At 39.8% G+C, this 16129-nt stretch overlaps 1 protein-coding gene across 4 annotated transcripts; it reads right to left on the minus strand.

Moving 5' to 3' along the window:
• Positions 1 to 335: 335 nt before the first annotated feature.
• On the minus strand, positions 336 to 9117 carry LOC119017461. 4 transcript variants are annotated; one of them, XM_037094197.1, is made up of 7 exons: positions 8241 to 8327; positions 7375 to 7445; positions 6371 to 6480; positions 5009 to 5221; positions 2173 to 3231; positions 1187 to 1355; positions 336 to 1079 (listed from the first exon to the last, which is right to left on the minus strand). In XM_037094197.1, exons 4-7 carry the CDS (start codon positions 5217 to 5219, stop codon positions 944 to 946), a joined length of 1575 nt encoding a protein of 524 aa, XP_036950092.1. In that variant the 5' UTR covers positions 5220 to 5221; positions 6371 to 6480; positions 7375 to 7445; positions 8241 to 8327; the 3' UTR covers positions 336 to 943. The 4 variants fall into 4 exon arrangements, with proteins under 4 accessions (XP_036950092.1, XP_036950091.1, XP_036950094.1 ...); XM_037094196.1 differs by lacking the exon at positions 7375 to 7445 and having other exon boundaries at positions 8241 to 9117; XM_037094199.1 differs by lacking the exons at positions 7375 to 7445; positions 8241 to 8327 and adding an exon at positions 8081 to 8099.
• Positions 9118 to 16129: the final 7012 nt, after the last annotated feature.

Raw genomic sequence — 16129 nt, forward strand, 5'->3', positions numbered from 1 at the left:
CTACTAAAAAAATTATATATCATTGACCTATTTACAGTCATTTGCTGTAAAAATAACATAAAGAATGTAAACTATTTTACAGTAAACTACCGAAATAAATATGGTGACCATGTATAAGACATTACGGTATGGTTTTATAGAACTGTAAATTTCATGGTTGAAAACTGTTTAGTTTACGGTAAATTACTATGTACATTTTTTAAACCTAATATAATGTAAACCTTCAAATCAACTCCAATGCATCAAGAAGCTTTGCAAACTTACTGCTAGTACCATAATTCAAATTACTGAGTATTCCGAATGCTTGCTTCTGGGAACAAAAACCAAGTCAAAACTGGAAAACAAAACTCAAACTTTAATCAAGTCACTGATGTTCAGACAACACATCAAAATAAACACTATTAAACAAACTCCATCGAGTCAATGTTCCCTGTAACACACCAGCATCTGAAAAGTTGCTTCTCATAATATAAAACAAGAAGCCAAAACTAGAAAACTCCCTGCATGGAATGCAAAATTAGGATTGTGTAACCAAAGTCAGTATTACCTTCTAACAAAAATGGCAAAAAATAAATAAATAATACACTATATTGCTGTTGCCTTGATCTTATTGTTCAAGTAAAACCTTCAAATTGTTTGACCTAACTGAAAGTACAGCCTCTAACAAAAATGGCAAAAAATACACAAAATTGGACATAAGACATTTGTGGACGTCCCTTGGGACGTTGAAAACAGTGATCCACATTTTCACCATTTCTGACATTTTATGGACCAAACCAATCAATCAATCAATCATCAATTAATCAAGACAATAATACACAGATTAATTGATTATGAAAACTATGATTAGTTGCAGCCTTTGCGTACATTGTTTCATACCGGTTCATACAGGTGGCGCTGTGCAAGAGGTCAGACTTAACAGTTCAGTTGGATAAGTCCATCTTTAACATGTCCCTCTCCAATCCTGGTCAGAGAGATCTGCGATCAGGGTGAGGACTCTTGGGTTCACCGTCAGCTGCTTCTTGTTCTTCTTTGTTTCAACTTTTGTGCCCCTCTCAGGATTGATCATGAAGAAACACCTTTGAACACAATTTCATAATCAACCACTAAATATACAGATTTTTTTTTCTAAATGAGGAAATCTTTTTTTTTATTTATTAATTAAAACAAACAAACATTTCTTTACCTCTGAAGGAACTCAAGTGTGGAGCCCAGACCCACAGGATAATGGATATTGAGGCAGTAGTAGGTTCCAAACATCAAACAGATGGCAGAGATGAAGTTGGGGATGTGGTCATTCACAACTTTGCCATCTACACTCAGCATGAACTGCCTTGAGGCATAGCAAGATGTTCCTGCAAAGAACAGGTAGAATAACAAACCAACGATTACCATCCAAAAGCAGTCTTACCAAAATTGCTTGGCTTTGAAGTATGGATGGGGCCGATCCGATACAGTATCGGTATTGGGTATCGATACAAGTGTAATTCACGGATCGGAAAAATCCAATCCAACCTGCGCAAATTTTCGATCTGTTAAACATGTGTTTTCACTGTCTGCTGAAATAATTCCAAAAGTTACTCCTGCTGGCTACTCTGCTTGGTGCCTGCAAAACTGTGGAATGTGATGAGACACATCTGTTCAGGAAATCCATTCCGCTGTTTGCAGCCTGCCGAGCCACTAGCAATAGCAGCCGGCTAACATGTCACCTTCAATTGTGCTATGCAGGTGCTCACTGTTTTATATATTTATTTTATATTGATATTATATATTTTGTTGAAAATAGTCACAGGTATTATTTGATGTTTAACACTATCATGGAATTTATATTGAATAAATATATTTTTCTGACTTCCTTTGCTGTTCTCATACTTACCTTAAGTTGCCTTTTGGAGCATTAATGCATGCATACATACTTGCCTATAGGGAGAAGTTTATTACAGCTTCATATACTATAAAAGCAAAAACAAAAAAGAAATAAAGCTCTGGTATCGGAATAGTATCGGTATTGGCAGATATCCAAATTCTTGTATCAGGATCAGATCGGAAGTAAAAAAATGTGGATCGGTGCATCCCTACTTTGAAGCAGCACTTCAAAACATGACAGTGCATGACAGTTTTCATGTAATACTTGAAAACATTAACTTAGTGAAACTTATTATCAAAACTTACCACATACAATGATGCATGGTGTAACAGGCAAGCTTTCCACTTGTACTTCTTTTGCCAGACATGTTTGTTCAACATAGTGGAAGAGGTTCTCCTCTTTTTCATCAAAGTAGGAGAGAAGAAGGAGCACCATATCCTTGACATCTTCTGAGCAGCCCTCCAACTGTCCTCTCAGAATTTCCAGCTTTGTGACAGCCTGAAGAATTCTTTTGCTCTTGTTTGCACACATGGTCCTCATTAAGTCCAGAAGCCGTTTTCCCTTTTTTTCTACATTGGTGAGGAAAGTCTCTTTCAGCGATATGCCAGTGAGCTCTTGGAAGTGGACTGTCATGCCAATCTCCTGGAACAAAAAAGGCCACTCCTCCATGAGGGATTGCAGATCTGTTCCCTGGTTTATCTCTTTACGTTGGGAGTAGTAGGTACACTTCATAAGAGTTTCTACCTCGCCTGGGCTGAAGTTAGTCTGTTCACTGAGCGCTTTCATTTTGTCTTTCTTCTGCTGTTGGCTTTCTGGTGTCTCACTCAATGGCATATATTTCATTTCCCACTTTACGCAACCATAGGTGTCCTGCATAGCTGCCCTTTGTTCAGCTGGGATTTCATCTGTGTCATACTCATCTGACACCTGTTTGCGCTTCTTTATCCTTGGTGTTGAAGACCGCTTCACATTTTCAATTCGGGCTTGTAACTGCTTGACTAGTGAGTGATATCCTAGTCCAACCACATCACCTGCTATGACATCTTGCAGTGACCGTGGATACTTTGCAGTCATTTTTTTGGCAACTTCTGTGGAGGCTTTTGTACTGGGAGAGGCACAGGCTTTCATCATTTCAGTAACTACAATCCGGACCATTTCTCTGCGTAGCCGCGGACTTGGCCTTTTTCCCCTCTCTAAACACTGCATCAAGTCTTCAGGAAACTTCGTCCATGGGATCTGGAAGTCGTTAACCCAGTCTGCAGGAGTAATCCAGCGGGTGGACGATGGGGAGAGACTGACTGAAGAGCATGTTGAGGAAGATGGAGAAGACAATGCTGCCTGGCTATGGCCTTCATTGGTTTGTGCTGTAAAGAATGGAATCAACAAAATGTATTTAAATTGTGTTTTATCCTTGGTTACAGACCTACTTCAAAAAATCTTGTCAAAATGCCTTTAGGGTTTGGTCTGAGAGGGGACTGAAGACAATCAAAGATCTCTATGTTGGTGGGGTCTTTGGATCCTTTGAACATTTCCAAACACAAAACCACATCCCCAGCTCACACTTCTACAGGTACAGTATCTGCAACTCCGTAGCTTTGTGTCTATGCACTTTCCATCTTTCCCATCACCACAGACAGATTCTCTCTTAGATACATTAATTAAAATCCTTCCTCAATTTAAAGGAACAATAGGAACAGTGTATTGTGTACTTAATACAAGCAACTTAGAACAATTAACAGTGTTAAAAAGCAAATGGGAGGAAGAGCTGGATACAGATAGCCTAGAAATCTAGACGCCCCTTGTGGCCGCAAATTGAATTTGCTACAGGAGCCGTCTAGAATGTTGAGGCGCTGAAAATCCAAATTGGATCGGGTCAATCAAATCGTGAGGAGCGGGATTGGAGGCCAGCCTACCTAGTGACGACATAAACGCAACATTTCGTTGTGTAGTCCAGAGAGGCGTAGACAACAATGGCTGCTCGCCGCGAACAGTCATTTGATCTGGCTTTGGCAGCAACGCTAGACGATTTAAAAATACATTTTTCTTTGCGAGAGGAGCAGAAAATGGCACTTAAGCTTTTTCTTTGGGAAAAAAGGGACGTATTCGGAGTTTTGCCCACCGGGTACGGCAAAAGTTTAATTTAAGTTTACTACACTCCCAGTTTGGACTACATTCCGCCGTGTTCTTCCGGTCGCCCTGACTATGTAATCCTTCTTCTTCGCTCTGATTGGTTGGTGCCCATCCTATAACGTGGCGTTGAGTGCAAAGACGACTTGACAGACAACGTTTATCCCGCCCACACTGCTGCTGAGTCTTACCAGACCCCGGCACAGCATTAGCTGTAGGGGTTTGGCTCCCAGGCTAGGATACAGACATATCTGACACACAATGGCAATCTGCTCTCAAAAATATACATTCATCGTCATTTTGTCTCAGGCATATTATTATTCAATTTAAAATCTTCCACCGGTTACATTGGTCCAAGACAAGGCTAGCTAGGATTATGCCTGCCTGATATTGATCCAACATGTGACAGATGTAAAGTTGAACCCGCTACACTAGTACACATGTTTTGGAGCTGTCCAAAATTATTTGAGTTTTGGAATTCAGTCTTTGTCTTTTTGTCTAAAGCTTTGAACGTGGATATTGAACCCTCTCCATTGGTTAGTATTTTTGGAGTAGCACCTGAAGAACTAGGCGACATAGGCGACTTTGGTAAAACAGTTATAGCATTTACAACACTAATTGCCAGACGTATTATACTAATGAAATGGAAAGACAAATCCCCTCCTACATTTAAACATTGGATTAATGATGTAATGCAATATCTGACACTTGAACATAGCCGGTTTCATATCCAGGGTAACAGTCTTAAATTCTGCTATATTTGGCAGCCTGTCCTCACTTTAGTGGAAACCCTGGATTTTAATGACATTGTAATGCTGTAAATTCTATGGATGTCCTCCCCCTTTTCTTTTTTTTTTTTCCCATATTGATTTTTCTTCTTATTGTTGTTGTTAATTACTTTGAATTGGGGTGCGATGGGGTTGGGAGGGTTGAATGTTGCTGAATGTTTGTTTTGTACCTAACACAAAAATATAAAAAGACTTGAGATAAAAAAAGCTTGTCAAAATTACTTACTGGTTTGTTTCCAGGCAGCTACCAATCTTCTTGCTTGAATTGGTCTCAGTGTTGAGAGCAAATCAGTTTCCTGAATGAAGTGAAAGTCCTCAGTGGTCTCTACCCCCAATGATTGGAGTGTCTCCACTAAAATATCCAAGATTGAGGCTGGGAGGTCTGGCAACACCTTTGTGATGGCACTGCGTATGTTGATTTGCTCTGCATCATCCATTTCTGAGTGAAAGTGAATAAAGCACAATTAACCCCAGAATGACAGTCCAAGACAGTTAATAATGTGATAACACACTGTGTTTCAAAGGAACTATTTGGCATCCATCTTTGATGTAAGATGGCAATGGATAGAAATCAATCAAGTCACTGATGTTCAGACACTGCATCTTTTCATTGTCTTTCCTCACTGAGTAAAGGTGGTACTCAGAAAGGAATTCTGCTGTGTATACTGACATCAGAAAATGAACAGTGTCATTTTTAATCAAAATGAGCACTAGTTCACCAAACTGCATGGAGTCAATGTTCCCTGTGACAAGGAATTGCCCTTTTTTATATGATGTTCCCTTGTACAGAATTTCTACTGTGACCTTTGTGTTGGTCTCAGTGAAGTCAAATTGTCTGACTGCATCTTGAATGGCTTTACTGTATAGTCCTGAGTAAAATGGAGAACCATCTTTAACTTGGAAGACAGCTTTGCCCATTGATCCTGCTGAAAGATATGCCTGTAACAGCTGATGTCTTTCAGACAGAGTAAGGCAGAGGTTTTTGAAATTTTTCAAATTCCTTGCACATCTCTTGAAATAACTGTGCTTACTTTCAAAGCGCATTGTCCATAGTCTGATCAGGGGCCCAAATTTCAGAATCATTTCTGGGTAGTGACGTAGATAATGATGCTTTGGTTTCAGGCCACTTTCTGGGAATAGAGCCATTCTTGACTCTAAATATTCTTGAATGAGTACATCAAGGTACGCAACCTGAGGAACAGAGATTTTCTGAGCACATATCATGTCCACAATGTCTTTTAGCTGCAGAGTCAACTGCCACACGTTATCTGCTGTATCTTTCACTTTGTCACCAATTATGAGAGGCAACAGCCTTAGAAAATTCCAATTCTGTACAGCTTGACCTGAGAGTTTAGCTCCATGGGGGCTGACCTCACATGGTTTTGTAGAAGCATCAGAAGCACAGTATTTAAACTGATTAATGCGTCGATTTAGAATGGAATACGTGAACCAAGCCTTTTTCTTTATGAAATACTTCAGATACAGTGCAACATCGTAAGACAAAACACCCTCAAAAATGTCGTGTCCCAGACAAGGTGGCAAACCTGGCAGACAGACATTAAAGTATTTCAAAGAATTAAATACTGACTTAAACTTCACTCCTTCCACATGTGGTGATGTATCTTCAGTCTGGAGGCGATCAACAGCAGAATTGTAGTTCTCAATGGTCCTCTCTGGTCCACACAGATTTGGATCACCCTGAAAGTCAGATCTGTTTATTAGGCAGTACCTACAGAAATATTTTGAGGAGCTGAAATTTTCAGAGAATCCACCGATGCAATGAGAGCCCAAATTATCTCCAGCAATGCAAAACAAGGTTCCCTTGACTATTTCATTTGATACAACAATCCCATTCTCCTCCAATTCCTTCAAGTCTGTTATTAGTTCAGAGAACACCTTAGCATGCCCAAATGCTTTGAAATCTTTCTCTCGACACAATAAGACAAGTGACATGTGGTCTATGTCAGACCGTACATGAAGTGGCAAGTTGGCAACAGATGCATAGACAGCTAAAACTTTATGTCTTGTCTTGGCAGAGCCTAAAGGGTTAACTACTTCGAAGGCATCCTGGTATAGAACTACCTTGACACATGATGGATTTTGAGCAAAAAAATCATTGTTTTTGAATATCTGACCATCACTAATGTCACTTAGAACATCTGAAAGAGATTCTGGTGAGTGCTCTCCTGACACACAGTTCTGCCACAGATCAGATTCTAACAAACATTTCAAAGTCTCTCTCACAGGCACATAATAGGCATACCTATCTATCCTGTTCTCATCTCTTCCTAAAAACATTTTCTTGGGCTCCACATAGTTGAATTTCTCTTTGAAAGACTTGGCTCTTGAATAAGGTGTTCGCATTGGTCCTGCATGACATGCAGTGAACAGGTCAAATCCCTTGACAGATTCACAAACCTTGGTTATGTCCTCATCTGATAATGATGTGTCATTTTTTAGCAGTGAACTAAGTTTACTCAAAGTATATGTTTGACCCAACTCATTTATGTTTTGCATTTCCTCAACAATGTTCTGTATAGTTGAAGCAGGCAGAAGGAACTGCCCCTGCAATCTCAAGTAGAACAAACTCACGTTTCTAAGATAAAGATCACTGAAGTTTTCAGATATGTCCAAATCGACTTCATCTGTGCCTGTAGCTGGACCTGCATCACAGTGAGGGACAAAGTCACCTGACTCAGGTGGAGTAGATGTTGACGGATGAGAAGCAGATTCTCTGTACACATTACTTACACTGCTGTCTGTAAAACCTCTGTGCTTCCGTGACATATGCGCAGTAAATGAAGACTTGACCCGGAAATCAGTATTACATCCTCTAACTGGACAACTTACAGCACGTCCTTCTACAATATGCTCCTTCAAGTGAGCAATCAGTTCTTTGGTGTCTTGACACTGGCGTTCACACAAGGCCACTACACATTTAAAAGTGGTCATAGCCGTCCCGACAGTTTCATTAGCAGATACAACATTATGCCTCCGGTAAAAATGAGCCTTAAAAGCTCCATACCTGCAAAATGTCTGCTTGCATCCATCTCCAAAGCATTTAAATAAACAGCGCGGTTCATTTCTGTGAAGTTTGCAGTGAAGCACATAACCTCTCAAAGTCCTAACAGACTTACCACAGAAATTACAATTCAACATTTTGGCATACAGCGACTTACTAAGCTAAGCTAATGTTCGACACAACATAGGCTACACAGTGTGACAAAAGACAATTCAACTCAACTGACATTTAGCAAAATTAACAAATTTTGTAAAGTTAAGGAGAACTAACATTCACCTTTTAAGCGAGGGCAACACAAAACTGCAGAAAAGACCGCGTTGAATTTAACCTGACGTATGTCGCAGACGTAATAACATTATTACAAAGCTTTGTTTGCTATCACACTGGTAACACATTCTTGAGACATGCAGGCATATCTTAAGATAATTTTACTTACGTGCTCTTTAGTCGCGTTGTGCCATCACAAATTAATCCTCACAGAAGAAAAAAAACAAACTGCATTGTGCAGACCGCCGCGCAGTTTGAATTGCGTGACCGTTACGTTGCGCGTGTCTCTTTCTCCTGTGTGTGTGTGCGCGCGCGCACGTCTCTATCTCCATTACAGGTTGGCGGGCCTCACAGGCCCCCTCCCCCCTCTCCTCCCACCAGTCAATTGAGAGCAGAGTACACACCATGTGCACACAATATTCTCCACATACTCTGCAGTCACAGCAGGCCCGTTTTGAGGATTATAATGCTGAACTCACCTACTCAAAAGTACACATAGATCTGCAAAATCTGACATTACGGTTTGACATTACAGTGAAAATATACATTTTGGTCAAATTAATGGTCATTTGACCAAAAATGTATATTTCCACAGTAAAAACGGATTATGACAGCAAAAATTTAAGTTATGTATCATTTCTTGACTTAGGGTGGTAAACTCTTCTTGGTTTCTGATGTTTTACTGTCCATGACCATACTTTTTTTCAAACATTTTTTTACCATATTTTTACCATCTTATTGCCGTATAAATTAAGGTATGTTCTTGCTGAATTGTAAACAGTTTTATACCATAAATTTTAAAGTACACATCAGCAAAATCTGTAATTTAAACAGCATTAAAGTGTTAATTTTAGTGTGATTACATATTTGTGACATTATAGTATTTCCCCGTTAATTTTACCAAAGTATTATATTTTCCACAGTAAAATTATGTGTTTTTTACATATTGTTACAGTATAAATTAAAGTTCCGAACCGTTTGTTAATTTAGGGTAATCCTATGTATCTACTACACTGATATACTGGTTTCAATTTTACAGTCTTTTACTGTTGGTATTTAACAGTTTTTTACTGTAAATTTGACGAACATTTCTTACAGTGTAGTATGTATTTATTCATGGTTTATTTGATAGGGACAGATCGAATATACAAAGACAAACTGAAACAGCTGTCCGATGCAAGTATCACAGGGTTTGTAGCAGATGCTAATTTGCAACACCCGTCCCTAGAAGGGCTTTTATGAAAATAGAAGTCCCTCAAGTCATCGCAGGGAAAATGTGATGTGTCAGGCTGTTGGGTTACACAGAACATTCTTTTTATTTTTTTTTCCCTGCACGATCTCCACAAATCTCTGTTTTATATTCGACTCTTCAGGCTCTACATAAATACTTAAAATGAAACATTTCAAGAGGGAAAATCACTTTGGTTAAACTGTTCTCAATTCATGTTTACACTGAGGCCATTGCTTGTGATGGAAAGGTCAGTAGGGACCGCTACAAGCCAAAATTGTTAAAGGTCCCCTCTATCAAAAAATTCTGTAATGTACGTCTGATGTGATTTTTGCAGAAAAAACGTATAAATAGCTAAATACTTGTGTTTCTTCTCCTTTAGTAAGAATGTATACTGAGTATCGGACCAGGATTGGCTTCCAAAATATATGTGATGTCACAAATGTTCAGTGAGCACAGAGAAAATCTACATTTTCAGCAGTGAATGTGAAACCAGCCTTCTAGTATCAAACACCGACATCATTCTACTATCCTTTAATGTGTCAGCCCATAGACAGCAGTGTAGCCATCTTATACGGTAACTGAATTGCCTTTTAACAAATGTGCCAAGTGAAAAACTAAAAATGTGAATTTCTGCATCCGCATAGTGACTTTGTGCTGTTTTATAGCCTTGTATTCACTGGATTTATCTTGGAGAGGCTTCTTTTTAGATAAACTGAGGAGATTCATCTATTATGTCGCTTTTACCTCCTTGTATTAACTACAAACCATTCACAAAGAGGGAGATATAAAAGGAAGCACAGTTGTCACGGATAGAAAGAAAGATCTGCGACCTTTAAAATGACTGAATACTGGATAAAGGTGCCGCAACTCAATATCAGAGAGAGGTCCTTTATATTGTCAACATTCACCGGAGTTAAACTTTGATCAGATTCTCTTCCGAGCCCCTGGTTTTGGTAATAGTTTTCAGCGTAAATATCTTCAGACAGGCTAGATAAGACGGTGATGTGGGGTGCGTTGCCTGCAGGAATATCTGCGGATCTTAATCACTTTCAGACAGCAGCTTGTTTTAAATTTTAGCTCCATCGCTCCCACGTCAGCCTCATTTATTATATTTCGAGACAGACTGTCGCCGAGTTTCCCTGCGATGGATGACAGTCGTATTAGCAGGCAGTTGTGCTTCCTACAGTGGATCCATTTTTCATCAGGCAGACAGACTCAATCATCGTTGAAAATCTCCTGCTCTCCGTTGTCTCTTTCTCTCGCCTCGGGCCCCCCCAAAAAAAGCAGCATGTCAGCACCTGCTTATTGCGAAGCTTCATCATATCATTGGCATAGTGGAGACAGTCCCGCTGCAGAGCAACTTGGCTGCGCTTACATGATCATTTAAGATGCGAAATTACAGGCTTGACGCCAAGAGATGGCCTTAACGCCCCTCAGCCACTGTTCTTATTGTGTCGCCCTCTGCGTTGCCTGACGTTCACAGCTGACAGTATAATTACCGCGGTGTGGGAAGGGATAAAAAGGGATGTTGCCTGCTCATTCTCCCACCTACTGAACATCCAGCTGCACTACTCGGGCCACTTACAAAGAAGAAGAAGAAGAAGAAGAAGAAGGCCGCTGGACAGCAGACTTTTACAAATTCTGCCCAAATTCTTCAAATGTAACACGCCATAATGTAGCTCTGATGTGAGATTTTAAGGGCTAATTTGCCAATACTTTACTTACTAATTTAGCATTACCTCCTGTCACCTCAACAGTAATGATGATTGCCTCCAAGCCAGACTGATCATGCTGCTTTTTCATCTCTTAAGTCAGTTACTTTTAGTACTTTTCATAGTTATCTTAGTAAAAATCAATGGCATCAATGTATTTAGTGATAATCCCCTCACGAGCGGAGTTAAGCAGTCGGCCACCCTAAATTAAGATTGATTGACTGTTTTTTCACAGATAGTTTTGTAGATATTCTTCATAGTATTTACCAGTTATAAAAAACATGTCACACTTCATTGTGCAAGTAGAGAACTGCACTTATATTCAGCTTTGTCTTAGGCTCTGGAGTACTTCTAGGCTAATGCTTACAACAACAATGACTGAAGGACATTGAAATCTTTTTATTCCACAGGTGTTACTTCCTGACTTCCTGAAATTGTTTGCTCACCAATAGATCTGAATACATGTTTCTGAAAGAAATAACACCACGCTTTGGAAAATAAAATGTTTAGCTTTCTAACAAGAAATCAGTTGATCAGAAGATTGATACCAACCTCTTGCTCACCAGGAAAACAACCGTACAGTATTTATCATTAAGATCCATATTGAATTTTGTTAGACTGCGACCTCTAGTGGCTGTAGTAGTTAATGGGCAGTAAGGGAGGAAGTCAGGTGATGTAGTATCAAGAGTAAAGTCCAAATAGCGAGGACGTCGGGGATGGATGATCGGGTTTAACAAGCACAAGACATTCAACCAGGAGACAGCTGTTCCCTGTCCAGTGTGAAACCAGAAGTCAACAGTAAGTTCTGTTCTCTTACTAACATATTCAAGTTAGATCTAGTACAAAACCTGAATGTGTAACATTCGTAACACAGTTTATTTAAACCAAGCCACAATGTTTTCCCATTCAGTTGTTTAGGTGTGAGGCTGCGTTGAGCATTCAGAAGTTTGCAAAGTTGCTCTGAACTTCTGTTCTGTTGCATGGTGCCGTGCAGCGAGGAGACTGCACCAGCAGCTGAGGAGAAATTAAACTTGCGGTGGGTGGAGACGTCTCTGGAAGAGTTGTGGAAGAGCAAGAGCAGAAGCCGTGAGTTCAGGGATTACATACTGATACTTTACCACACGTGTCCTCCAGCATCACCCCACAAGCTGCTGCTGATCACTGCAATGTCTGGTTCGGTCTGACTGACAACTGAGACAACTAAAAATAAAGTGAAAGTTAAATAAGCTGATCCAGAGGTTAGAATAAGTGATTGGGTGTGCATATGATTATCTATTTCTTTCTCTCACAGCTAATAGTTTTCCACTTTGATCTGATCCTCGCCGGAAAGTGTGAATTTTAAAGAGTAGATCAGTTTTTTTTTTAACAACGTCTCTTTGTATCAATCAACGGATACTGTTGGAGGTCAGGCTCCCTGAGCTTTCAATGTGAGAAAGAATAAGTTCTCTAAACCTTGGCTTAAAAATGTCTTGGGATCTTGAGAAAAATAGCAGTTTCTGCTTTGTAAAGGAAACATACCCAAGAGGTAATTTTCATGAATTTTTAAGTCAATTCAAAGTTGAACCAGAATCTGTTTAGTTTGAGAAAGCAGCCTGCGGCACATTAAGAAATCATTGAAAGTCTTGTTTGAATGAATAAGCCATGCTATAGCTGCAGGCCAGAATTTGACTGTTTTTTTCAACAATGAAAAACTAATCTGTGAATTAAAACAACTTCTCAGTGGGGCCGGTGATGTCGGGCAGTAGGAAGAAGACAATGGAGGCTTTCGGAAGGAGGCTCATCATTTTTATTCAAGTGTGTTATGGCTTCACCCAGGCTGTGTAAACCCAGTGAGTCATCCACACCAAATCATGCACACACACTCAAAAAAAAAAAAGAAAAGAAAAAGAAAAAGAAAACAGAAAACATACAAATGTAAAATGCTATGTAAAATGTTCATCTCACTCTGAACAATTCTTAACAATCTCTTCTCTGCGTGTTGAAAAGAGAGCGGACCCATACTGGAGTGTACTGTACAGACATCAGTTTCAAAAATGTGACAGAAGACGTCAGTCGGTTCAACGTGACCGTCGAACCACATGGATGCCAACGAGACGGGATATAATCTCCTGTAAGAATATGGTACATGGTATTATTTGTTCATCAGACCTACAGAAGAAACTATTGCAAAGGATATTTCACAAAGAGAAGTTATGGAACACAGCCTTTCTATTATATTGTATTACACAGATAGTAGTGCAATTTGTGTCTCTTTGTCCCTGCCATAGGAAAAACATGGCACTACTGACAGAGAAATGGCCTGCACATACTGCCACATGCAGTAAATGAGGCCTGGAAGCCAAGCACGGCTACGTACGAAATGCCGAAGAACAAACGACAAGCCAATAGCCATCAGGTATCGATCCATCTTGGTGCTGTTTGATGCCACGTGGCAGGGAACCACGAGAGAAAACAAAATGTTGCACTGTTTGTCTGTTGAGGGGCGATGGTGTGTGCGTGGTTGTTTCTCTACGCCATCTGCGAGTAACATTCAGTCAAGGGCCATCAATATGGCATGATGGCAGACAAATCTGAGTAATATGTGTGCATGTGGGAGGGCGATGAAAAACGATGTGACTTGTAGCTCATGAAAAGCAAATGAGTTCATTTGTTTGCTGCTTCCTCTCCAAAAAAGGTCCATTATGGCTGATACATTCCCCGAAATGTTGCTTGGAAAAGTTTGACTGCGAACTGAATGGAAGGCGTAGATACATGCTCAACCCTATCAGTACTGGAAAACGTGTAAAGGATTCTTCGGATTTATTTCAGGTCAGGTCTTACTTTTGCACGTTTGGCCATCATTCTTCGTGGTTATAACAATGTTTTGACAATTGTAATACTTAAGACCTGGGGGCAAGGCAACATCACAACTAATTCCAAAGAGGCGCAAGACTAACAACTAGTCAACAGCCCAGCCAAAGGCCAGCATTATTCTGCAATCCTTTTTTTTTTTCTTTTGCCAAAAAAAATCCCATTAAAAGACTCAAACCAACAATTTGCGGGTCCACTTGTTCCCACGAGAGGTGAATCTTAAAAGCTGCACAAGAAGTTCAGCTACGTGTAAGGTGAATTGGAATGCTCGTAGAGATGAGCCCACAGAGTATTCTTCTACAGAGTCTATTTTGGATGAATATTTTATCTTTTGTGGCCCATTCTCCTCAACCTTGTTTCCAGGCGAGCTTTTTTTTCCGTGAAAAAGCTCAGATAAACCCGCCGTGCATCACCTGACCATTGGCAGCCGGCGGGCTGACGCATTCAGCAGCTAGCTGAATTGAGTTAGATGAGTTGGTAGATGCGATAATTGGTCTTACACTCATCAGGTCTTCAGATACATAACTCTAAATTAAATGTAAAATGTAAACACAATGTTGTGTTCATGGCAGAAAAATTCAATTAATGCAGCTTTAAAAACAGGTTAATAAGCCATTTATCAGACCATGGATGAATCAATACGCATGCTCTAATGAGTTTTTATAGAGGGTTAACATGCGTGGGATCAAAATAAACTACAGTGCCCATGCTCATCCTGATATTCGTCACCCTCACCCGGTGCAACAGTGTAGCTCATTTATGTGCTTTTTTAAAAAATAGCTTTGGACAATAGCGTAGCTCCATGGCACATTGGGATAAGATGTTTCAAGCTTTCATGCTACGCAGACAATACCAATTAGTATACCGTAGGATCAGTTCCTTTTTGGTTTTGCTTTGGGATATTTCAGCGGAATATCGCAAGCCTTAATTAGCTTTAAACCTGTCTAATCATCTGCCTTTTTATGTTTCTTGCACCATCTGGCCTGTTTTTAAGCATTGTTGTGGTATTCCCAAATCCCAGCATCCCAGCAAATTCTCCTGTGAGTACACTATCGTGACTAACCAGAATGATGGCCAAAACAAGAAGAGGAAAGAAGACCCAAGTTGCTATATGCTGGAATTGTTAAGTATTGAGTATTAACTACGGAAGCTAAGAACCACCTCATTTTCTTTCGTCAGGCCCAATTTTTTCAATCCCTCGAGATTACAAGTTAATCATCGTGTGATCTCGAGATAACAGAGCTCATTTTATTGCGAGGTAATCCTGAGAAAACAAACAGACAAGATAATGAGATAATTTATCAGGGGAAAAGGTGCTCATAAGATACACAGGGAAAGGAGACTATGCACATTGGTGGTGGTTTGAATAGTATAGTAAAGGATGTATATATAAAGGCAAGACTGAAGTCTGATGCGTCGATCAATAATGGCTACTCAAGATGCCATCTTTACATGCTGGCATGGCACTCCTGGTCTCTGATTAATATTAAAAGTAATAAAAGGAAACAACCTTTTGTTTTCTCGAGTTAAGACATTTAAAAGTTAACCCCTTATCACTAGAAAACCAGCTTTGTTATCTCGAGAGTGTGGTAATTAACTTGTGATCTTGAGATAACAGCATTAAAAAAAATTAAAAAATAAATTGTAACAACTGCCGTTCTTGGTTTCCGTATTTAATCTGTTGTATCAAAAGTAAGCGAGTGATTCAGTCTGCTTTGGTGCTGGATGTGTATGCAGTAATAGAAGGTAGATATGATGATTATCTGTTGATTTTCATCTCCTCATGGGAACTCGTCTGTCAGGCCTATACATTAACCACATCTGCTCTCCTGTCAGCCCCAAAGCCAGACTTCCGTAATCTTCCAGTAGGTTTGCTAAAGCACAAACAGACCTTGCAGCCACCATATTCAAATGTGCCCACTTCAACAGAAACACTGACTGCTGTTTCTTCAAGGCACGTATATGCTAATGTGTAAAAATACATATGCATCTCAGCCGTGAAAAGGCCTTTTTATTCCAAAGGTTGTTATAAACATATTGTACAGGATATTTAGACAAGCCAGTATAGTTCCAGTAATGAAACAATGCTTTTAGGGCTTATCTCGGACTCCACGCCTGGTTATGTTTGTCACGACTGAATAGGATCCATGGCATTTCACCATTCGCCCAAACAGAGTGGCATTCACCTTGTGAGGCATGCTCAGCTACCCGGGAAATTAATAGAAGCCTGTTAAACACTAAGGCTGCAAAGAATACTGAGGGTAA

The sequence above is a fragment of the Acanthopagrus latus genome, chromosome 3, assembly GCF_904848185.1.
Source record: "Acanthopagrus latus isolate v.2019 chromosome 3, fAcaLat1.1, whole genome shotgun sequence".
In the NCBI taxonomy this organism is placed as follows: domain Eukaryota; kingdom Metazoa; phylum Chordata; class Actinopteri; order Spariformes; family Sparidae; genus Acanthopagrus; species Acanthopagrus latus.

What these genes read in the sequence shown, in the direction of transcription:
- LOC119017461 (XM_037094196.1), bottom strand. Translation starts at nt 5,219, where the DNA reads ATGGATGATGCAGAGCAAATCAACATACGCAGTGCCATCACAAAGGTG. An exon ending in AGCTGCCTGGAAACAAACCA is followed by an intron (nt 3,232 to 5,008) that starts GTAAGTAATTTT and finishes CATTCTTTACAG; the next exon opens with CACAAACCAATGAAGGCCAT. An exon ending in ACACTTGAGTTCCTTCAGAG is followed by an intron (nt 1,080 to 1,186) that starts GTAAAGAAATGT and finishes TTGTGTTCAAAG; the next exon opens with GTGTTTCTTCATGATCAATC.